The 24,175-nt window shown below is 53.5% G+C and overlaps 1 protein-coding gene across 3 annotated transcripts; it reads right to left on the bottom strand.

Annotated features, from left to right (window-relative positions):
* Nucleotides 1–64: 64 nt before the first annotated feature.
* APBB1 (amyloid beta precursor protein binding family B member 1) lies at nucleotides 65–22,268 on the bottom strand. 3 transcript variants are annotated; one of them, XM_057695602.1, is made up of 14 exons: nucleotides 22,149–22,268; nucleotides 14,100–14,834; nucleotides 8,354–8,529; nucleotides 8,199–8,255; nucleotides 8,030–8,115; nucleotides 7,854–7,917; nucleotides 7,268–7,417; nucleotides 6,779–6,906; nucleotides 6,257–6,371; nucleotides 6,017–6,101; nucleotides 5,660–5,743; nucleotides 1,043–1,158; nucleotides 723–899; nucleotides 65–638 (listed from the first exon to the last, which is right to left on the bottom strand). In XM_057695602.1, the coding sequence occupies exons 2-14, from the start codon at nucleotides 14,818–14,820 to the stop codon at nucleotides 471–473; spliced, it is 2,127 nt and encodes a 708-aa protein (XP_057551585.1). In that variant the 5' UTR covers nucleotides 14,821–14,834; nucleotides 22,149–22,268; the 3' UTR covers nucleotides 65–470. The 3 variants fall into 3 exon arrangements, with proteins under 3 accessions (XP_057551585.1, XP_057551584.1, XP_057551586.1); XM_057695601.1 differs by lacking the exon at nucleotides 22,149–22,268 and adding an exon at nucleotides 21,736–21,821; XM_057695603.1 differs by lacking the exons at nucleotides 7,268–7,417; nucleotides 22,149–22,268 and adding an exon at nucleotides 21,736–21,821.
* Between the last annotated feature and the right edge of the window lie 1,907 nt (nucleotides 22,269–24,175).

The raw sequence follows: 24,175 nt of genomic DNA, 5'->3' as shown, positions 1-24,175 counted from the left end.
TCCTAACGGAGGGATCAGGGTACTGGGAGTGATGGTGTGGTGCAGGCAGAGGAAGGCACACAGCTCAGCAGGGCAGACTTTATTAGTGATATCAGTAGAGCACAGGTGCCCATGGAGCAGAGGGAAGGGGACCCATGCCTGGACCAGTCCCCTCCCTCTGCCCCTGCAGGACCCTACGAAGATGGGGCCTGGCCTAGACCAGTTCCTCCTGCTCCACCTGAAATGTGGGGATGGAGAGCCTCGGGCTGGCCTTGCTTCCTGCTCCTCTTCTCATCAATCCAATATTGTCGCCTCCTTGCAGGATGAGATCTCCCTTCCCAGCCCCTAGGCAGGGAACCCCAGCTACCAGCGAGGGGCAGCGTGGTGCAGGGGAGCCGAGGTCTGAGAATAGCCTGTAGGGCCCCTCCCTGCTCCATACCCTTGAGTTCCCTGGGGCCCAACACAAGCAGGTGGAGGGAGCACTGAGGGCTTCAGGGGGTGTGGGCCCCCAGCCGCTTGGGCTTGAGGGAGCCCCACAGCGACTGAACACCCCTGCGGACGGTCCACCCTACGCGCCGGGCGACCGACTCGGCCGGGGGTGCTGGGAGACAGGAGGTGGAGGCCTGGGAGCGGGCATCCAGACACTTCTGGTAGCGGAGCTGCAGAGAGGCGGGAGGGGCAGTCACGCTGCAGCCTGCCCTGCGTGGGCTGGGCGCCACCGCTCCGCCACCCCACCCACTTACCATGCACGCAGCCTGCACGGCCTCTGAGAGGCTGGCGGCGTTGGGCTCACACCAGAACATGTGGCAGCAGAAGGAGGCTGGGCCGGCAGCCATGATGAATGCAAACGTGTGGACATCTCTGCCCACGGCCAGGAAGGACAGGAAGCGCACCCGGCACTCCCCCAGCACTGCCTCCGTCTGCGGGGAGGGGAGCCAGTTGGAAAGAAACAGCCCGACCCTCTTCCACTGGGTGCGTCCATCTCACTGGCAGCCCTTCCCCTCATTCCCGGTCTCCCCTCCGTGGCAAGGCCCCGCCATACCTTTCCCACCCAGGGCTTTACCTGCTGGTGCAAGATGGTGAGGGTGGCAGGGGCCACGCTGACGTGACTTGGGGTCCACTGCTCACGGCTACTGGAGGACAGGACTGATTCCAGGGCCCCATTTATCACGTCTACCCCTGCAAGATAAGCACATGAACATGGCACTGCTGGTGGTGGAGAATCGATATCCCCCCTCTATGCTAGCCTTTCCAGCTCTGCCCAGTCAAGCCCAGGGCCTTTGCCCCAACCCCACTTCACTAGCCTACAGCCCTGGACGATCCCTTCCTTGGGGCTCTCCTTGGCTTCAGTGACCTGGCACTTTTCTAATCTCTTCGATCTTGAATCCTAAGCTTGGTTTGCTTCACTGACTCTCTTTCTCCATCCTCCTAAGCAGACTGACCCCCAAAGCTCTATCCTCTCCATACCTTACTCTCCACATTCAGACATCCCAGTGCTTCACACGGCAATGACTTCCAAATCAGCCCCTAAAGGCCAGGCCTCAAGACCCAACCTTTGTTTTTGTTTCTTTACAGATTTCCATTTGAGGAATGTTTTACCGTTTGTCGTACCATGCTGTCACTACATGCACTGTGTCATTTATAATCTCACAATAGATCCCTTTATCTCCATTTTACAGATAAGGAAACTGAAGCTGGTAGAAATCAGGTAATAAACCTTAGGTCGCACTGAAGAATGGGGATCTGAAAGCAAGCAGTCTGATTCCACAGCCTGGGTTCTTCGCCAGGCCTTTCCCTGCCCCCTGTCCATAGTCCTAGTTTCAGAACTAGAGGGCTGTCAAAATCTTAGTTGTACTCAGTCATTCCTAAGACTTGCTCAAAAGCCAAGGAACCCAAGCTTCCTGGCTTTTAGATCAATCAATTTTCCTTTGTAACAATGTTTCCTCTACCTCAAATTGCGGTTAAACATTTCCACCCATGCATCCCACTTTCGCTTGTACTCAGCAGAGAACCAAGGCAGGAGCACACTGGCACGTGGGGCTTGGGTTCTGCTCCCTGCACTGCTTGTGAGCTGGTGCTGTCATCTGTGTCCCGTCGTAGTGAAGAAGAGTGAACGATGCCAAGGCAAAAGCACACACCTCTGTGAGTCCACTCTCGGGCCCTCCTGCCCCTTTCAGTGCCTCTGCGCTCCCACTAGGAGCAGAACACGTAGACCCTTTGAAGGCAGAAAACAGACTTCTTCCTCAAAAGTCCTCCCTCATCTTGGCCTTGCTCGTCCTACCTCTGGCTGGCTCAAAGCCAAACTCCTCTCCTAAGCATGAAGTCCCCCCAACACTGGCCTCATCTGACCCGTCAAGCTTCATGTTTTACTGCTCCCTGAGCTTCACATGATTCACGTAGCATTATTAACAGCTAATCTCGGCAAATGCCCAGCTAGGCAGATGGGGAATACAAAGTAAGAGAAGAGGATGCCCTCGAGGGACAGGCTATAACTGAGAGAAAAGCCTCTTTCTAGAGGGCCCTTCCCCTCTTGACTGTCTGCGAAACTCCCAATTCTCATGCTTCAGGGTTCACCCAGGGCCTGCCTGGGAGGCCTTCTCTGCCACAGGGCAGAGAGGGTGTTGCTGGGACAACTCTTAGCACATTTTGTAACTGCTGGAAAACCTTTCTCCACACTGGGCTGTGGCCAACTCAAGGACAAAAACGAAGTTTCATTCATGTCTGTGTCCCCAGTCCTAGCACAGGGCTTATCTACTGAAGGAATTCCAGATGCTTGAGCAAGTCACCCTCAAGGCAACGTGGGCAAATGCGCCCAAACGTATAACCAAGCAACCCAGGAGCCACAGAGGGGTGACGACACAGGCAGGACTGGGTGGGCCAGGGCAGCCTGCAGAGGGCTCAGAAGTGAATGACAGTGATGCCAGTCAATGGAAAAGCTCAAAGATCATGAGTGTAGACCAGACGTCAAAGTCTAACTGCTTAATAAGCAGATGGAGCTGTGGGGGTGGCACCTGGCCCCAGAGTGGGGAGGATTGGCATGGAGGTAGGGGAAGCAGTGGAACTAGGTGACCTGGAAAAAGTCTGTCATATTTGGTAACAGCTCAGAACTGAAACCTACACCCTCACCCCAGCCCCAAACTCAGAACCCCCCTTATCCTGTTGTGTATTTTTTTTCCATCACAATTGTAGCCTTCCAACACATTGTATAATTTACTTATTTCATTGCCTGTCTATCCTGAATAGAATGTCAGCTACTTGAAGGCAAGAATGCTGCTCAGTTTTGTTTATTATTATATACCAAGAACCTAGAGTACTGCCTGGCACAAATCAGGCACCCAACAGTCATTTGTTGATGAATGAATGATTAATGAGTGAATATTGCAGCTTCAGGAGGGGCCCATGTTAAACTCGTGGAAGTTAAAAAGGCAGCACAAACAAAGCATGAAGTGAGTTTAGGGACGACTGTGTGAAGCCGTGGCTTCAGCAGAGCAGACCCATTGAGCTGATGGGCAGCACAGGGGTGTTGAGGGCTGCAGACAGGTGCTTTAACGTAGTGAGAACTTATGTGAGTGGCAGGTGGGTAGGGCAGTAGGTTAATAGCTGCAAGAGGCATGAAGTTGAGGGTGAGCGGGAGGAGGAAACCAGCGAGTGCAAAGGTGAAAGTGCAAAGGCGAAAGGCTCAGCCACGCCTCCTTCCTGCTCCCCCAGCAGGGTCTTCCCCAGCTTCACAGCCAATCCACTCCTCTCTGTAAATGCAGGCCCTCCTTCAAACCCCAGCTCAATCCCCGCCCTCGCTAAGATGGTTCCTTCACTGGATGTAAGGTGCTGGTCATTAGTCAGCATGGTCTGAGGGGAAGAGCAAAGAACTGAAGATGACCAGGGTTAGAGTCCTCGGTCTACCATCTCCTGGACTGTGTCATCTGAGGCATTCTTTCCTTTGTGTGTTTGTTTAGCCATTCACCAAACACTGCCGAGTTCTTCCTAAGTGTCTTTTGATATGATACCTGATCTTTTCTTAAAGCCATCTCTTTTTTTCCTCTGACCTCACTCCTGCTCCTCCACTGTCCATTAAATGTTGGCGGGCTCACGGCCAGGCCTAGCTTTGTTTGCCTTCTCACAGTGGCTGCCCACTTTCTGGGGTCAGTCTACCTCTCTAACTCAGTGACACCCACATTTGTATCTCCAGCCCAGACTTCTCCTCTGTGAATCCAGCTGCCAATTTGAGTTTGCCTTTCACCTTCCTGAATGCACATCAAACTCGACATGCCTGAAAATTGAACTCAAATCTCCAAACCAAAATTGGCCTCTTCCAGGGTCTACTGCCTCTAGAGGATAGCACTACTATCAAGTTAGCTCCAAAAGCCCGGAAGTCAGAGGTCAACCTTAATGCCTCTGTCCCTCACCCCACATCCAACCAATCACCAAGGCCTGTCGATTTTAATTGTCTAATCATCTCTTAAATCCACACACTCCTCTTCAGCCCTGGCACAGTCCAAGATAGTCTCATCACTGGCCACAACTACTGCAAGACCCTCCGCACGTCCACCTCCACCTGCTGAACAGCCTTCGCCATTGGTATAGCCAAGGTAAGCATTATAAAATTCAAATGATTATGCCAAGTGCACTCCAGAAAAACCCTCTGATAACTCCTTGCCACTCCTAGGATAAAGAACAAATCATTAACATGGCCTAGGAGGTCCCGCAGGGTCTGACTACTGCCGAGCTCCCAGCCTCATCTGGCACTGCTGGCCTTCTCTCGATGCCTTCAAAGTACCAAAGTGCCTTCCACGATGGGTCCTCACACTGTTCACTCTGCCTGGAGTGATCTTTCCCCACTTTACTCCTGGCTACATTAGATCCTATTAGATCCTAGTCATTTTTTTTTTTTTTTAATCTCAGTTCATATGTCACTTTCTCAAGTCTTTCTGACTCCCTGGACTGAATGAGGCTCCTCTGTTACACAGTTTCACAGCATCTTGCTACTTTCTTTCAATGAATGACTCAACTTGTAATTATACATTTATTTGTGATTATTTGATTTAGTCCTCTTTTTTTTCTACTGTAATCTCCTGTAACCTCCATGGAAGCAGGGCTGTGGCCATTGTTGTCCCAGGACCTGGTACACGGTGGGCTTCATAGGTATTTGCTAAGTGAATGAACAAGTGAATAACAGGTACTGTGAAAGCACTGGAAATATAAGAGTGAACTAATAGTCTCTACCCTCGGTTTCCTTATCTATAAAATGGGTATCATCATAATCCCAACCTCATAAGATCCTCAAGAACTAAATGACATTTAAGGCAGTGCTTTACAAGCAATAAAGCACGTTGGCAAATATGCTCATTGCTTCCTCTCTAGATGCTCACAGCCCATAGATGGTACTGTAATACCAAACCCAGCTCCTGGCTACTCCAGTGTTTTCAGTCACAGAAGACCTGCCTCGCGACCTAAGCAAAGCTTTTCCCTGAGATTCAAGAGTGGGTCTCCCTTTACGCCTGGTTCACTGGTTCACAGTGTGGACAGGACGCGGAGTGCAGCTGGGACAGAGGGACAGGAGGTGGGATGCACTTTGAAGGGACGGTGACACCAAGCATGAGGAAGGTCTGGCAAAAGAGGCACTGGGAGGCAGAGGGTGAGGGCAGACCTTTGGGATCAAGGAGGTGAAAAAGGACACACATACCAACAGGTTTAGCAACAGGCACATTCCCCAGGTAATAGACTTGGAACTTTTGTACCAACTCATTCTTAGGCGCTGGGAATTCCACTGCAGGGAAAAGAAAAGATCAATCATAGTGGCAGATCTTGCTTACTCCCAGTCCAGTCCCACCACCAGGGCATAAGCTGGACATTCACCCAGCCAAGGCCCTACCGCCACCCCTTCCCCACCTCCCTTTAACCAAAGTCCCTCCATTTATTTGACCCAAAGAATTGAGTCTTCATTCTTCTGTCACTCTGTCCAGTAGCTTGTGCCTCTTCTTGGGTCACCCCCCCTCTGCCAACAAAGCTGAGACAGATATGGCAGGGTTGTGACACTGACCTTGGAAAGGGACGTCCACAAGTTTAGAGTGGTCCAGGGAGAGTCCATTTACCAAGCAGCGGGCATTGCGCCGTTCAGCCATGATCTGAAGAAGAGGAGGGGTGAGGGGGAAGAGCGAGAGAGAAGGTCTGTTAGGGCTTCGTAGCCCTGGAACCAAGCCCCCACCCCCACTCAACGACCCCACCCGCATCCTTGTAGAGCAAAGGTGACAGCTAGTCCAGGGTGCGAAGGGGGCCGTGCCTTAGAGCAGATCTCATGCAGGCTGGTGGCGATGTTCTTGGCGGGCGCCTCACAGCGAAACACGTGGCACTTGAGCATCTGGGTCAGTTTATCGCGAGCTACGTAGGCAAAGTCCCTGTTGGGGGAGGGGCATCTCAGTGTCTCCCAGTGCCTTCCAGTGCTGAGCCTCATTTCCGCCCCACCCACACCCTCCCCATCCGCTGCAGCTCCTCCAGGGCTTCTGCCCTGGGGATGGGGTCCTGTAGGCGCTGCCTTCTGGCCGGAGGGTAGATAGGCAAGCACGCCGAGGTGGGGAGAACGGGCGAGCACAGCGGGCAGGAAGGGGCTGGGCAGAACAGGGAACTTGGGTGCTTCGCAACATCCGGTCCAGGTGTAGGAAGAGGAACGGTCAAGGTAAGTTAGGCATAGTACCTCTCTCTGGGTCCGGCAGCACAAGAGAGGCAAAGAACAGAGTTAGGGAGGAGGGCCCTGCTCTGACTGCTGGCTGAGCCCCCACCCTAGGATCCCTGGCCCTGCTCCCACCTTCCGCTGTCCCGCCCGACGCCCCACACGCGAATGCTGACGATCGGCTGGGCGTGCAGCAGGGCCTGACTGTGCGGCTCCACCAGCTTTAGCGTCTCATCCTCCAGCTGTAGCAGCAGATCCTTTCCCTGCAGGCCCAGGAAGCAGATGCTCAGCAGTGTCCCAGCTGGGAAGGTGGCTGATCTTTGCCACTTCCAGCTCGAGGGAGGGTGAGTCACAACTCAAGGGCCCTTGCTTTGGTGTGGGACCAGCCAGCCACCCTGAAGGCCTCACTCTAGTAAAGGTCACACCTGTTCTCTCTAACCTGACCCCTCTTATCATCCCCATCGCTGTTAGACAACCATCTCCCAGGGTCCCAACCTGAAGTCACACGTCCATCTCACAGGCTGTCACCTGGTGGGTCTGCACCTCCCTCCCCAGCCTCTCCCAGCTCTCACAGTTCCCTTCACTTCTCTGCTGCCCCGCCACCCAGCCAGCTCAGGCCCTCACCTCCCCCCAGCCCCCAGACATGGGGTCGTGCAGATTGTTTTTGTGGTAGGAGAGCTGACGGATGCAATTGTTGACTGCCACGCTGCTGCGGCCAGGGGCCAGCTCCTCCTCGGTCATCTCCACCCAGCCTAGGGAGCGCACAGCGAAACACTGCCAGACACAGAAGAGGGGGTGGGAGACAGAAGATCTGAGCTAAAACCAGAAGAGCCCCCAGCCTAGGACACAGGGAGGTTCGCTGAGACCAGAAGAGCTCTTGACTCAGAACACAGCAGGTGGGAGAGTATAAGACTAAGAGGCTCTACAAACAGGATATAGTTGCAGGAGGGGTGCTGGTCTCAGAGGAGATCCCTGCTAGTCAAGGAAGCGTCTAAGCCAAGCCAGGAAGGGCCCCCTGCCAGGCCACAGGGCTGGTTTAGTTAAAAACTGAAGTGTCTCCTGCTCAGACACAGGGGACTGTGCTGAGACTACAAGAGCTCAGGACCTAGGGAGCGGTACTGAGACCAGAGAGGCCCCCAGCGCATGACCTGAGGGGCTCTCCTGTACACAGGGGGGCCCAGTCTGGGAGCAGGCATTGATCTTGACAAACCTTGATCCCGGGGTTGGCGTTCCGTGGGGGCAGCGTCTCCTCCTCTTGGGGCAATGGCTCTGGGCTGGAGGTAGATGGTAACACTTGGTACAGGCCCCAAACAGGGAGCTGTCCCAAGGCCCCTTCCAGATAGACTCATCCCACTGTCAGCCCATGTGTCATGCCTTCCCGCTCACCTGAGGCTCTGAGCTGGGAAAGGCAACGTCCCCTCCTCAGGGTCCTTCAGTCCCAAATCCATCGGTGCCTCCTCACTGGGCTCATCCTTGGGAAGGGAGGAAAGGAATCAGTACCAAAATGATGGCCCTTCTCCAGCTCTCCCATTATGAAGGAGGTCCCCTCACCCACCTTCCAAAACTCTCCATCCTCGAAGCCTTCTCCATGAGCGAAGCCGGTCCAGGTGAGCTGGGAGGGAGAAGGGAGCAAGGAGTTGGGTGCCTCATCTTGCTCCAGCAGCACCACCCTCCACCCCTGGTCGAAACCATCCGGCCTGTGAGTCTCACCTGGGACTCCTCTCGGGGGCTGCTCCCCTGCGAGGGCGAGGCCCGGCCCGGGGGCTCCCACTGAGTGGTCCCCGTTGGGATGTGCCAGTAGTAGGTCCCTGAGGTGTCCTGGACCCTCATCCATCCAGCCGGCAGGTCGGAATCCGTCTCGAAGGCGTTGGGGTTCCAAAAGGAATCTGCCCGGTGGGAGGGTCTCAGGGAGGGTCAGCCCACCCAACAAGCAAATCGGGGGTGCTATGCCCAGTCCCCTCCTGAGACCCTGTGGTGGAGAAGTCGGGAGGGGGGGAGGGCCTCCAGCACAGGATTCTTGCTTCCTCCTAGAGCCTCAAGCCTGGAGTCACAGCATTGGGGGCGGGGGGGGGGGGAGACCAGCAGGGGACGTGACTCAGGTCTCCTCCTGGCCCTGCTCCTGACTCATGTGGCCACACAGAGGGAAGGAGGGAGGCAGAGAAAAGGGAAGGAGGTTGAGGGACCCCAAATGACCTCCTGTCACACATATCCGTATCTCAGGTACACACATTTACCAGCTCGTGCACACAGACATACAACATACACAAGCCCTACTACACACCTGTGCAGCCACCACAGACACAAGGGTCTGCACACACAGGAGATACCCGCACAGACGGCAGGCATTGCACACAGGGGCACGCGCACGTGCAGGGGCGCACACACACACACCCACCCCCCAACTCCAGCCATTCACGAATGCAGCCCCCACACACAGAGGTGTGCACACACACAGCTCATATTCCAGCCCCTGCCACACGTGTGTGCAGAGACCACACCCACAGTGACCCCCAAAACATGTGTGAGGACCACACAGACAGTGAATGCACATTCAGACACACAACATATGTCAACCTCTGCCACCTGTGTGCAGAGACCACAGGCACTCACACCCTGACCCTTGCCACACACGGACCTGCAGGCAAACACTCCACGCACACATACCACGCACCTGTGACACAGCGCCTCCTCCCAAGCTGGAGCCACACTACGCCAGCCCTGCAGCCCAGCTCCCGCCTCCACCACTTCCGCGCTCCCTGCCAGCCCCGCCCCATATCACGCCCAGGCCCGTGTTGCCCCTCACCTGGGCTACTGTCCTGCAGGATGATGGCCAGGAAAAAGTCCTGGGAGAACATGGCGCTCGCTCCCAGCCCCTCCTGCCTCCACCCTCCCTCCTCACAGCCCCTCCAGCCCAGCCAGCTGGGCTCACAGCCTGGTGCTGGGCTGCAGAGAAAAGCTCATCCCGCCCCCTTCTCACCAGGGCAGAGCGCCTGCCAGGCAAGATCCTCCCCCGCCTGGAGCTCACTAGGGAGGGGCCAGGACCACCAGGGAAGGGGACCTCCTTGGGTGAGGATGGGGGGTGGGGCTCATGAGACCCCAGCTTTCCCTGCTCATATCTCTTCTTTCTAACCCTGGATCCCCTCCCCCAATCCTGAATCTCCATCCCACCCCACAGCGGTCACCTCAGTGCCATAGTCAATCCTAGTCTGAGGGACACCAGGAGGCTCAGCCCCTCGGGAATAGCCCAGCCACACGGGGCTCTGCAAAGCCCAGAGCTCTCAGTACAAGCAGGGTGTGGCTTCAAGGCTCCCAGGGACCCCTCCCCTACCCAGAACCTGCCCAGCAGTTCGAGCAGAGAGTGGGCTTCAGGGGCTGGGCCCCAGCAAGCTTGAGGCTGGGCTTGGGGCTTCCCAGCACCAACCCCCCTCACCTGCCGGGGCCCAGCTAGGCTGCAGCGTCTCCTCGGCAACCGCAGCACCAGGACCGGCTGGGAGCGCCCAGTCTGCTGACGTGCTTCCCGTTACCAGGGAAACCAGGAATCCTGACTGGTCCAAGAGGCAGCACTGAGGGACAGGCAGTCCCCAGACCCAGGCTGCTGGGCAACCAGGCATGGAGGGCTGGGAGTGGGTGTGGTTACATCAAGGTGGCTGCATGACCTGGTGTGAGAGTCATTGGGGCAAGGTGCCTCACTGCCCTCAGCTTCCACATGAGGTGGGCCCGCAGAGGAGGGGCTCTTCTTGCCCATCCAGCCTCTAGGTACCCATTACTGCCTCTTTTTCCCCCACCCTCCCCTCCCCTCAGGCCCTAGGAAATTAGAATGCCTGCTTTTCCCCAGAGACCCTCCATCATCTTCAGGGCTCTCCCGCCAAACCTTCCAAGAACACCACATCCAGGGCAGCCGTGCCCCCCAGAGCCACACCCTTCTTCCTGAGGGTCATACACCCCCCTGAATCTGAGAACCAGTTCAGCCTCTTCTGACTGAGTCACACACACACCAATCCATCTGCCATCCCTGTCAGCCTGCACCTTCCTGCTTCAAAGAGCTTCATCCTTCCGATCTGTCCTGGAGAGGCCACTCTCCCCCCATGACCATCTGGGAGGCCCTTCTGGAGTCTGGCATTTCTCCCTCCAAGCACAGCCCCACCCTGGCCTTTGCTTCCACAGGCGCGTATTTATTCAGGAATGTACACTTTCACTCCTGCACGAATTCGTTCAGGCTACCTCCCCCCCACCCCCACCACCATCCAAAGGTTCATGTGTCATTCATTCATCCACGCATGCCTCCCTGGCTAAGCCAGATGTGGTCATCTGCTCAGAAGTCAGTGATGCTCTCCTTTTCCCCACCCCCACATATTCCTGTGGTCCAGATTACTAGTATTTTTCACCTGGGTCCCTGCAACAGCCTCACAAGTCGTCTCCCTCTTCCCATTTAGTCTCCATCAATCTGAGCTGCATGCTACAGCCCAAATTGCTGTTCCTAAATGCTAACCTTCTCTCCAGTTGAATACTCTAATTGTTTTCTCCTTGCCCTCAGGATAGAATCCACATTCCTCTACAGGGTTTGTGTGCTGTTACAGCCCCTGATCACCTGCTTCCTTACCTCTGACCACCCCCCACACTCCTGCTCTCTCTCTCCCTGCCGGGACTTGCCCCTTATCCTCTCTGAGCCCAGCCTCCCTCCCCTCAGTCTTCACCTGGCACCACCCAGTCCTCCTCTGGGCATCCGTATAAAGGTCCCTTCTCTAAACTGACCCACCCGCCCTCTCCCCCAGCACGCACACAGCCAGGGTGCGTGATGCCCGTCCTGTACCTCCCCCACCCCAGGGCTCAAACTGCCTGTTTACTTCTGTCTGTACACTAGATTGTGAGTGCCATGAGGGCGGGAACATCTGTCCCCTGTCGTATGTATTCTTGGCATCTAGGGCAAGGCCTGGCACTGAGTATGAACCCAACACAGGAAGGAAAGTTCATTCATTCATCATGTGTTCATCATTCAGTCATTCATTCGTATACGTATGCATTCAATCAATAGCTCTGTGGAGGTCCCAGGGTGGGAAGGGGAAAATCATGTGTGCTCAGTCCTACCCCATTCCTACAGGAGCCCAGACCTCCTCTGTGGCCTTCCTGGTCACAGCCGCACAGTCACAAAAGAGGAAGCAGTGACCCAGCCCCTTCTGCTACTCAATTTCCACAACCTCCAGCAGAGCTGGATCCTTGCCCATCCTCCTGCCACGCTAGCTCCCTTGCTGAGGTCGCTGCCCATACCTGACTTCCCGTTCCCAGCTCTTCAGCAGTTCTGCCCTCCCAGTCCCAGAAGGCTCATAGGAGCGGCCACCACAGTGACTATTCAGGGGCCCCAGAGCAACCAGGCTCTCCCTCATTTGGCCCCTGATTCATACCCCCCAAGGCAGAGGTTGCAAATAAGCAACCTGCACACTGATGTAAGCCTCAGATAGATTTTGTTTGGTCTGCATGGTGCTTTTTAAAAAAACAGACTCGGTGGCTAACATTTAGAAATTCGGATGTTTCACATGGATACATAGTTTTCAGTTTCCCTTGAAAAGTTACATGAACTGGCTCCACTGAGACTACATTTTCCCTCACCTAACCCTATAAATAACCAGCTGGAGTGGAGCAGTAGCTGTTCCCTTTAAAAGGGAACCAGGCAATGACCACCGAAGGCCACGAACATCCCTCTAAAGACAGGCGATCAGACTTTGTCTTTAGGAGAAGTCCTCAACACCACCAGTGAAGTGTTCTTACAAAAACAAAACACAAAAATCCCTTGAACCTGAATGTGATCAAGGCGCTAGAATTCACTGCCAATTTACAGGAAATCCAGGGGGAGAGGAACATGTTCAACATCACACAGGGAGGGTCTACAGATCCAGACCACAGAAAACCCACGACAAACAGCAGAGTGGCTTCAATTAAAACAACACCAACAACAAAACTGCGGGCACAAATACAGAGAGAGAGATGGATGGATAACATATAGATCAAAAGAAACTTTAAGACGTATCAACCACCTAAAGGTCAGTTCCTGTTTGGATACGGATGCAATGAATCAAAACTTTTTTTAAAGGGCGGGGAGAACACTTACTAGACAACTGGAAAATGTAAACATTGACTGGATATTTGATGATATTGAGGAATTACTGTTAAATTTCTATACACATGACATTGGTATTGTGGACGTTTTTAAAAAACAGTTTTATCTTTTAGAAATGCATGAATGAGTAGGGACTTCCCTGGTGGTCCTGAGGTTAAGACTCCGAGCTTTCACTGCAGGGGGCAACGAGTTCCATCCCTGGATGGGGAACTAAGATCTACATGCCACGTGGTGCAGCCAAAAAAAAAAAAATAGCACGAGAGAACATTTATGGATGTATTTGCTTCAAAATAACCTAGGCTGGGGCCCAGGAACAGGTGGGGGTATAGATGCAGCAAGGTTAGCCTTGTGTTGATAATTGTTGAAAGCAGGTCATGGGTAAATCAGGCTCATTATTCTATTATTTTTGTATATGTCTAAAAATGTCCATAGTAAGTTTTTTGAAAGAGAATGGCCTGCTGCCCTTGGCTCCTCTGAACCGCATGCTCCTTGCAAAGGTTCCCCAGTTTGGGGTCTGGGTAAGGTGCCTGCTGCCTGGTGCAGGAGGAGTCTTTCCTTACACTCCCATCCAGCCCAGGCCTGTGGCTGCAGCCCACCATCTCTGCCCTCTGCTCCTCAGCTCTGTCTGCATCTCTGTGTGACACTAGCAAATGCGGAGACTCAGCTTATTTAAACGGAACACATTCCATGGTCAACCCTTGGAGTCCTAATATCTATTCCCCCCACCCCAACAAAGCAGACGTTTATTCTTCCTTTGTTTCCTAACTTTTAGTCAATATCCTATTCTTGACAAAACAGTACTCTTGCAACACCCAGCAGGGTACTCTGCACGCAACACCCCGGTCTTTCCAAATACACGTCTGTGGGGAGGCGCTGCCTGTTAAAAACTGCCCGGAGTGCACCTGGGCTTGTCACGCTGTGTACGTCGGTGACAGCATAAGGGCCAAGAGCTCCAGGCTGCACTTGGACCTGGTTTAGATCTCAGATCTACTATGATCTCAGACTGTCTGTGAACTTGGGAAAGGACTAAAGCTCTCCAGGCCCCTTTTTCATCACCTTAGTATGGGCATAAACATGGTATCTACCTGACATTATAGTGCGGATTAAATACAATAACGCTGAGCACAGATCCAGTACCTGGTAAGTGCTCATAAACAGACCTAGCCCATCAGCCATCGCGGGTATCAACTTGTTCAAGCACTCTCTGAATGTAGAAAACCTGGGTATGGTTTGCTGAGGACTGAGGACATGGGCTCTGTGACTCACGTCCAGCCTCCGTATGCAGGGACCCACACTCTGCCCTCTTGCCCTCCCACGTTGCCCGTGTCAAGCTCCACAAGGTACCTGCGTCCTCCGGGGAGCCATAGGAGGGGCTGCCCTGGGATAAGGTGGCCCAGCTCGAGTCCTCGTCACTGGCTGCACTGTTCCGCATGCCAAACAGGAGGCTGGCACTCTTGCCGTGCTCTCGGGGACCATCTGCAAGGGCTTGGGGCCCTGGGGGCACCTCCGCACTCTCCAGGGGCTCCGGCAGCCCTGGGGGAGAAGACAAGTCCTCCTCCTCCTCCTCCTCCTCCTCTTCCTCATCATCCTCCTCGGCCTCTCCTGCCGCCTTCTCCTCTCCCTCATCTGGGCCCTGCTCTTGGGTGCTGAGGATCAGGCCGGGTCCTCGGAGCCCTCTGTTGGCCGCATTATGGGTGGAGAGCTCCAGCTCAGAGTACAAGTGCATCAGGCCTTTGGGGCCCAAGGGTGCCATCTCGGGCTCCTGGCTGGCCTCCTCTGCCAGGGTCAAGGTCACGTTGCGGTTCTGGTCACGGTGGGCCGTGGCAGCCCGCCGGAGCTGGTTCTGGCCCTCCTTTAGCCACTTGGCGTTGGCGGGGCCTGGCTCGGGCCCACCACCCTCCCCCATGGCGCTGCGCAGGTCCTTGGGTCCCACAGCCGTGGCCTGCAGCTTGGCGTTGAGCAGCTGGTTGTGGGCAGCGTGCAGGGGCAGGGGCAGGCTCAGTGCAGCACCTCCGTGGCTGTTGGCATTAATGGCCGACTGGCTCAGGGATGACGGAACAGACATGGCCTTGGCGGCTCCTGCAGGTGGGGAGGGGAGACCATATCCAGGTCAGGATAGCAGCACCCCTGCTTCTGCTCTAAGCCTGTGCCCTGCACCTTCCCGTCTCCCTACACTCAGCAGGCCAGCACACAGCACTGTGTCCTCTGAGCTATTTTCCCGGAGAATAACTGGGCTTGACTTCGGTCCACCATCACCACCACCACCCGCTCAACCACCAACCCCGTGCCCAAATCCCCAGCCCTGAGCATCCTGGGACAGCACAGCCAGCCCCTGCTTTGCCCTCACTCCCAATAGCAGAGACTCCACACAATGGCTCTCTGTGCATCCCCACCCCCAGCTCATCCGACTGGGGCTTATTGTGCCAGGGGCACAGCTGGTGAGGGACTGGCTCATGTGTTCTGGACACTGGACACTGCCTGCCCCCTTCCTCTTGCCACACTGCTATCCACAGCCCCACCACTGAGAGCTCCCCACCCTCTCTTCCTATCATCATAAATCACTGGGCCCAATCAGCCCCCAAGCCCACCCCACACTAGGGACCGTTAGGAAAAGAGAGAATGAGCTGCAGACCAAGCCCTCAAGGGCAAGGTCCCGGGAAGCAGGTCACAAAGGAAGGGCCTTCAGCTCCAATTCATGGCTCCTCTGACCAGCTGAAGCTACATGTTGGTGACTGTTGCTATAAAGTATCTCACCTTGGGTACCAATTCCTCTGCCAGCCCCTATAATGCCCCACTCCTGGGTCACTGCAAGAGCCTTTGATCTGGATCCTCCAGCCCTTCAGGTCTTTGCCCAATGTCACCTTTTCAGTGAGGCCTTCCCTGAATGCCCTTTGTAAAACTGTAGGCCACCATCTCCCCTCCTAGCAATCCCCAAACTCTCCCCAGCATCTAGCACCATCTGACAAGCTAATTTATTATTTACTTTATTTAATGATTGTTTGCCCATGACTATAATTTCAGTTCCATGGTAGTGAGGATTTTGTCTTTTTTTTTTTTTCAGTGCAGTACGCCTAGAGCTTAGCACAGTGCTGACACAGAGCAAGAACTCAATAAATATTTGTGGAATCAATGTATGAATCTGCCCTCCCATCTTCCCCAGGCCCTGTTCAGCATCTCCTCTGCCAGTTTCAGAAAGCACACTGTGGTCATGTTACTACATCTCAGCCACCGCTCATGGTGTCCCAACCAAACTCCACCTGCCCTTCGGGTTAGGGGTTCTTCTGTCCCACAGTGACAGCCCACCCCTCCTGCCCCCTTGGATCCCCTCCTGCATCCTCAGAAGCCCTTTGTGGATCAACTCCTCCATCTATCATCCTTCCAAACCCATCACCCTAATGATTAATCCCACCCTCAAAACCCCACTCCATCCTCCCTATCTCCCTGACTTTCCGCTGCTGGCCTTCTCCCCTTCTCTGACCCCCACTATAATGTGCTCACTCCCTGGACCCTCCCTGGCCACCCCCCTCACAGTTTGTTCTCCCTGACCAACCACCATCCAACTCTCTCTCATCCTGACCCTCTTAGACAGCCCCTACCACTCCATCCTCCCCTCCCTGATACCCTTACTCAGAGTTCTCTCTTCCTACTTGACCTCCCCCTAACAAGCAACTCTCCCCAACTGACTGCCCCCCATGCACACCTTTCTCTCTGACTCCCACTGCACAGTTCTTTCTCCTCAATTTCTTACCCGAGAGGTCTCCACCTCCCTGTTCACCCTGAGTTCTTTCTCTCCTTGAACCCACAGCCCCAGTTCGCTCTGCCTCCTCAGCGTAGCTCTCAACTCTGAGCACAGGCTGCATGGAGGTGTTTAGGCTGCCTGGCAAGGCTCAGCCACTTCCCAGGGGCAGTGCAGGGCCCTGAGGCAGGAGCCGTAGCTCGCCTTTCCATCACTTCCAACTCCTCAGACCCTAGCACAATGCTATCCACACATCTGTGAAATAAATGAAAAAAGGTTCCTGTCCACGTGTCTGCCTCACATGTAACTTACTGCCAGTCTGCTTAGTATAGCTCTACCTGGGCAATGAGAAATCTCGTGGTCACCAGCATAGAGGAGAAAAATAAACGGCTCTGCCTCTACCCAGAACCACAGTAATCTTCCAAAAATGGAAATCAGATTGTGTCACTCTCCAGCTCAAAAAATTAGATGGCTACCGCTGCCTTTAGGATGGTGTCTGCACTCGTTAGCAGATCACCAAGAGCCTCCTTGATTCAATCCCTATGACCTCTCAGCCTCCTCCCCCCTCCTGCCTCCTTCCCACCTTACACTCCAGCCACAGGAAGTATGGTGGATTCTAGAACACATGTCACACCCACACAGCCCTGGCCCTCTCTTTACACTGATCCCTCGGCTTGGAATCCCGTCTCCCCTTGTGAGGACCTCTGCTCATGTTTCAAAACTTGGCTCAGCCATCACAGCTCCTAAGCAGGAAGTCTTTTCTGTTCAGCCCCCTCTCCCCATCCTCACGTGCCCATTCCCTCCTTGTCTCACAATACCCAGTGCCGCATTCTGTCCGAACACCTGAGACCGTGTCTCATTCAACGTCACACTCCATTACCAAAGGGAGTGCATTGTGCATCTTCACAGAGTGGGTCCCTGGTCAGGATGGAGGGGTGAGAGGAATAGAAACTAGGAAGCTCAGAACTAATTGGGAACAGACACGGAGACAGGCTGGTGTGGCCTCATGGTCTGGGGATGGGAGTGTCAGGGAGGTGCTGGAGAATGATGAAGGGTCCCTAAGAAGGAAGTAGGATGGGGTCCCGGACAGGTGAGGCCTGAGATCTAGGAAAAAAGGGAGGCAGGGAGTTAGCTTAAACTGACATCCTGGCTCAAAGGCTGTTCCTTTGAGTGGCATCTCCATGAGTTTCAGGAGATGGAAGAACCCATGACTCTGCCAGGCTCAGAGCACTGCAGGGATGACAGGCCCTTCTCTGAAGCAAGAGTGTACGGAGCCAGGTTGCTCAGTGCTCAGGCCAGGACCAACCTCCTTCGCATTTGGAGGTGTGGTCTGGGAAGGGCACATGCCCGTGAGGCTGGGACAGTGAAGAGCCAGGGTGACTTCAGGGCAGCCCTGCCCATCTGGTCACGGGGGCAGAAAACACTGCAGGAGGAAAAGATCTGCTGTGAATGAGTGCTGAAGCCTGAGCGTCTAGCCCGAGGCATTGCGGTCTCCTTCACCTCACTTTTTAAGGTCAAAGGATGACCAGCTGCCCGATATCAAGAAGGCGCACAACCCAACCTCTCCCCTCTCACTGGTGCTACCCACACCTGCAGCCTCTCAAAGGATGGAAAGAGCCAAATGGATTCTGGCTCAAGGCATGGAGCTAGGTGGAGCCCTCAGGGCAGGAACTAAAAGAGTGGCCATTAAGCCTGAAGGGGCTGATAGGAGACCACAGGGGTATGGGGTGAGTCCTGCTCAAGGTCAATGGTCTTCTAACCTGACCGCTTACTACATGCCAGGCACTGTGCTAGGCATGGGGGGTGCGGAGTGATGAACAATAAAGAAATGGCTCTTCACCAGTGGAACTCACAGTCTAGCAGGGAAACAGTCACTGAACATCTTCTTACAATGCAGTGTAATGGCAGTATCTAGCACCCTAAGCACTTCCTATTTGTTGAATAAATGCTTGACTATTTTAATGGGGAAAGAAGAGGGCACTATGGGAGCCCGAGGCTTACTTTAGCCAAGATGTCAGTGAAGACCTGCCTGAGACAAGAACACAGTTCTCCTTGGACCACCCCCCTTCACCATCCCTCCCTCGTAGAGGATGACCCCCCCCCCCCCACTCCCAATTCATGGAGGAAATGGAAGCCATCAGCCAGAGAACATCCTCAAACCTACAAACTTACTGACTCAGCACCTATCCTTTTCTCTCCTTTTTCCTAAAACCAGCTGCTTCACCTGTCATTTAAATCCTTCCTTTCATGCCTTTCCAGGAATTTTATACCACTGTTAATCCATTTTTTCTTCTATCCAATCAACCCCTCCTCAATGGGATCCTCCATCTCCCAGCTTAAACACAGAATCTTTCTTGACCTGACACTCCTCCAGTGCCACTTGATACTCTTTTTCCTCCCTGACACCAGCAAACTTCTTGAAAGAGCCGTCTTTACTCATGGTTGCCATGTCCTCACCTGGGTCTCATTCTTCAACTCTTCCCAGTCCTGCTTCCACTCTCAACATGCCTCAGTAACAGCTCCTACCAAGGTCAGCATGACCCCTGTGTCATTTAACCCAACAGACACTTGGAGTCCTCATCCTGGTTGTACTCTCAGCAGCACCTGACACCATGGGCTTCTCATCCAGCTTTCATCCATGGCTTCCACACGCTACCTCTGCCTGTCTTCTTCCTGCACTCTAGTTACTGTCTAGTGGTTTCTTATACTCCTTTGCTGGCTCATCTTCCTCTGCTGGCCATTACACGTTGGAGTTTCTCACAACTTGTTCTTATGCCCTTTTCTCTTTCTCACCCAATATTTGATACAGGTATTCATTCATGCCCATTGCTTCAGTTGCCCCTACAAACTAATGATTCCCGAAAGTACACCTCCATTTCAGACCCCTCATCTGAGCTCCAGACATACACATTTAACTTTCTACTCCACTTGGATGTCTCAAAGGCCTCTCAAACCAACACATCCACTCACGTTTCTCTCTCTCACCCCCTAACCGGTCCTTTCAGGATCCTGGCTCATGGAATGACATGACCACTGGCTCTGTTCTGTAAACCAGAAGTAGGGATACCATTCTTGATACCACCTTCTCCCTCACTCCCCACGTTCAATCCATCCCCAAGTACTAATGATTTTCTAGCCAAGAAAATTTTTGGATTTGATCGACTCCCTGCATCCACTACCATCAACAGTCCACACCAAGGACAAAGACTTTAAGATCAAAATTCTTAACATAGCCTAAACTGTCCCGCTCAGCCTGGCCTCTGCCTTCCTCTCCAGCTCTGGCACTCTGCTGTCCAGCAGCACTGGCCTTCTTTTCATTCCTCGAAGACATCATGCCTTCTCCTTCCACAAGGTGTTTGCATGTGATTCCCCTTCTGCCTGGAACCTCCTTCCCCTACCCTCTCAGCCTAACTCCTACTCACCCTTTGCCTCTTACGTCAAATGTCATGTTCTCAGAGACACCTTCCTTGACCCTCTCTCCCTACCCTAGTTCAGCTTAGCTTGTGCTCTTGTGTGTTCTCCAGGCTCCTTTCACTTTTCCCTTCATGGTATTTATTACATTTATAATACTATTCTTTTCTGATTTTCCCCGTAAACTGTCAGCTCCATGGGGACAAAGACCCAGTCTATTTTGCTCATATCTTCAGTGCCTAATAGTACCTGGTATATATTAGGTGCTCAAAGCATATTTATTGAATGAATAAATGATCAGATAGATGCTTTTTTTTTTAAAGGAAAACACTATGTTAGAGTATTAAGGGGAGGTAGGCAAGAGGGTATGTGATCAGAGCAATCAAGGAGAAAAGGAGGTGTGTGGCCTCGATTAAGTTTTGCAGTAGTGGGTGAGATGGGGTGAAATGAATGGATTTGAAAAGTACTTAGGTAGTGGATGTGACAGAACTTAGTGACATAAGATGCACAGAGTGAGACAGAGAGATAGATTAATCTAGAATGTCAGCCAGGATTCCAGCTTGGGTAGCTGATTGGAAAGTATCCATTTCTGAGAGTTGAAGGAGGAACAGATTTGGAAGAAGGGTAGAGAGGGAACACAGGAAAGATGATATAGCCTGGGATCAGTAAGTTTGGAATCCCTTTGGACTTCCAAGCGGATGTCATGAGGCCAGTTGGGTACTGAGTCTGGAGTTCAGGAAAGAGATCTGGGCAAGATGTATAAATCCAAGAATCATATATATATATCATATATATATGATATATATATATGAAATTTGAAGCCTTGAAAGTGAATAAAATACCTGAGGAGAAAGTGCGGAATGACAGAAGATAGCCCAGGAAAGAATCAAGAGCCTCACCAGCATCTAAAGAAAGGAGAATGAGGTAGCAAACAAGATTGAGAAGGAGCAGACAATGCTGCAGGAGAGAAACCAGGAAAATGTTTCAAGGAGAGTTGACAGACACCACTGACACTAGGAAATGGAAAGGGGATAACAGGAAAGTGTCCATTGGATTTAGCCACAGGGAGGTCTCCAGTGACCTTGTCTTAAGCACTTCCCGTGGGTGCGAGAGACAGACGACCCAGTGATGTGAATGAATGGGAAGTGAGGAAATAAAGACATCATGTGTCGAAGGGGTTCTGGCTTTAAGGAGTGGAGAGAGCTGGGACTCTGAGGGGCTGGGAAAGCAAGAAACGTACAGGCACATTCAAAATAGGTTCGAAATATCCTCTGAATTGGCAGTGGGAAAACTGCTCCTAATGAGTGCTCCTGCCAGTGCTAGGCCTCCTGGCTGAGCTGGGGACACAGCCGGCCCCAGGGCACACCCCTCGGTCGCCGAGGGCAACCGAATGCAGCTTGACAGATTACAGGCCAGGGACCCTGCAGGAATCCGTGTAGCCTCCCGGCCCACCTCACCCCACGTCCCCTTCCCAGTCCTTGACCTCCCATCCCCCATCCTCTACTCCCCATCCCCCATCCTCCATCCCCCATCCTCCATCCCCCACCGCCCCTCGCTTCCCGTCCCTTATCTGGCTCCCTATGCATCCCGGAGGGGCAGGAGGCAAAGGTCGGGGAGGGGACGGTGTGAGGACCGAAGCAGAATCGGACCTCGTAAGGAGGTGGGGTGAGAGGGACGAGAGGGTGGTCGGGATACGCGGAGAGACGGCCGCCCGCGGGGATGGGGCCTGGCCGGGGGACGCGGGCCACCGCGGGGCTCGGGCTGCGGGGTTCGCCGGCCGCTGGGGGCCGGGATCCGACCGCCCGGACTGGGCCGGGCAGGGGCAGCTCCTACCTGCGCGGGGAGGCCCCAGGCCCAGGTGGCGGAGGTAGCTCAGGCTGCGGGGCTCGGCCTCCGCGGCGGCTTCTCCATCACAACATCCCCCGCCCAGGAGCGCGCGGGCCGCGGGGCCGCGCCCGGAGCGGCGGAGGCGCGCGCGGGGCAGTGGGTGGGGGAGGGGCGCCATCTTGGGCCGGGCTCGGGCCCGGGAGCGCGAGCCCCTCCGGGGCGGCACCGGCGGCAGCGGAGCAGAGGGCCCCTCCCCACGGGACCCTCGGGCCTCACTGAGCCCCGCGGCCCAAACCCCGTCGCGGGCCGCCATCCCTGCGCCCGGGTCCCCGGGTCCCCGGGTCCCAAGGCGCTGCCCCGGCCTCCGTCGACCCCCGCCCAGCCCGGCACCGCCCTCCGCCGCGAGGCCCCGGACTCACCCTGCGCGCCCCGCAGGGCCCTGGCCCCGCACGCCCGCGGGGCGACGCACCGACGAGGTTGGAGCGAGAGCGGCTGTGGCGCTGCCCGGGCCGCGGCCGCGCGGGGAGGGGCTCGGAGGAGGCAGCCTGCTCCGCTCCTGCGGCAACACTGCCTGACGTCCTGGTGAAGTGATGAGGGCACAGCGTTGGTGATAATAATAGCTCGTATTTATTGACCGCTTACTCGGTGCCAGGCTCTGTGTTAAACCCTTTATGTGCATTCGTCCTCACATCAGCCCTGTGAAGTCGCCACTGTGATTAGCCTCAGTTTTCAGAGGCAGATGCTGAGGTTCAGAAAGATAAAGCGACTTGCCTGCAGTCTCAGGTAAGTGGGGAAGTCGAACTGGAACCCAGTTGTTTGTTCACACCCTACCCCTGCTGCTGGACATGAAACTGTGACACCGAGGCCTTGCAGACGTGAAGAATGAATCGTTTCCTGGTAGAAATTCACAAGAGGGAAGGAAGAAGGGGAGAATGTGGATGAAAAGTGTGAAGGAAGGAATGGTGGGGCCCAACATTGAACAGACTCCCTGGATAGTGGGAATATTATCATCCAGAAACCCTCTCCTGGCTCATTCCTCTAAGGCAGAGGTTCTAATTTATTGTGCCTACTAACTACTGAGCAACTGACTCAAGATGCCCTCGAGGTACCTAAAACTAAAAATGTCCAAATCTAAATATCTAAATTCATTGTCTCATTCCCTTTATTGGCCTTCTTAGAAGTTTCACTGGGGTGAAAAAGAACCTTCCCCAGTGCATGTGTGCACGAACACACACACACACACACATACACACACACACACACACACACACACACGACTGGTTGCAGCTTCCCTTTATCCATCCCAGTGACTGGTAACACCATCTACTGCTTGCCTAAGCCAGAAGCCTCAAGATCATCTTTGACTACACTTTCACTTGATTCGAGGTGAATATAAATGTTTTAACTTTTTGTTATGGAAAATTTCAAACATATAAAACAGAAGGAGACAGAATAGTATAATGAACCCTTATATACCCATCACTGAGCTTCAAAAGTTATCAACTCTTGGCCAAGAATTTATCTTGGTTTGACAAACTTCTATGATCTGTGAACCATGTACCAAGTCCCGAGCTAGGTCCCAGGGACCCAAAGATGAATCAGATTTGACTGTCACTCAACCTGGAGGGTATAGCATATGACCTTTGTCCTTGAAAGATGAGTAAGAGTTACCCAGAAGAAGAAAGGTGTCCTCCTTTATTTGATCATTCTATCTCAACAAATAATTATCATGTGGGAGGCACTGTCCTTGGTGCTAGGAACTTGTAAAGAAACAAGATTGAATCCTTGCCCTCAAGGAACTTGAATAACAAGAGAAAGAGATATTAAATATATGATTAGAAATGTGATGAGTATTTTAAAGATGTACACGATGCTATGTGAGTGGACTAAATTTGGTGGGGGAGTTTGGGAAAGCTTTCACAAGGAAGTGGCACTTATGTGAAGGGAAGAGGTGAAGGAGATAGAGGTTTATCCAGGAGAAGAGAAAATAATTCCAAGTCAAAGGAGAAGTCCAAGAAGGCCAGTATGGGTTGGAGAAGAATGGCATAAGGTGAGGTGGAAAGGTGGACAGGTGCCAAATAAAGGATGGCCTTGTCTGTTAGGCTTAGGGTTTTGAACTTTGTTTTAAGGACAATGGAAAATCATCAAAGGGCTTGAGGCAGGGGAGGGGCGTGTTCACCCTTGCACTTTAGAAGATCACCTCTGGCTGCTAAGTGGAGGATAGAAAGCAAAACTGGCAGCATGGGGGCCAGTGAGAAAACAATTGATGTAGTCCAGGTGGGAGATGACTATAGCGATGGGAGTAGGGATGGAGAAAATTGCATAAGTTTAATAAATATTCAGGAGGTAGAATTCACAAAAACTGATGATCAGTTGATTGATTGGCCATGGTAGTATGAAGGAAATGATGACTTCCAGATTTCTGTTTGAGCAAATGAAAAGAATC

The sequence above is a fragment of the Hippopotamus amphibius genome, chromosome 9 (assembly GCF_030028045.1).
Source record: "Hippopotamus amphibius kiboko isolate mHipAmp2 chromosome 9, mHipAmp2.hap2, whole genome shotgun sequence".
Classification (NCBI taxonomy): Eukaryota; Metazoa; Chordata; class Mammalia; order Artiodactyla; family Hippopotamidae; genus Hippopotamus; species Hippopotamus amphibius.
The sequence above is the reverse complement of the archived record's forward strand: the minus strand, read 5'-3'. Positions and strand labels throughout refer to the sequence as shown.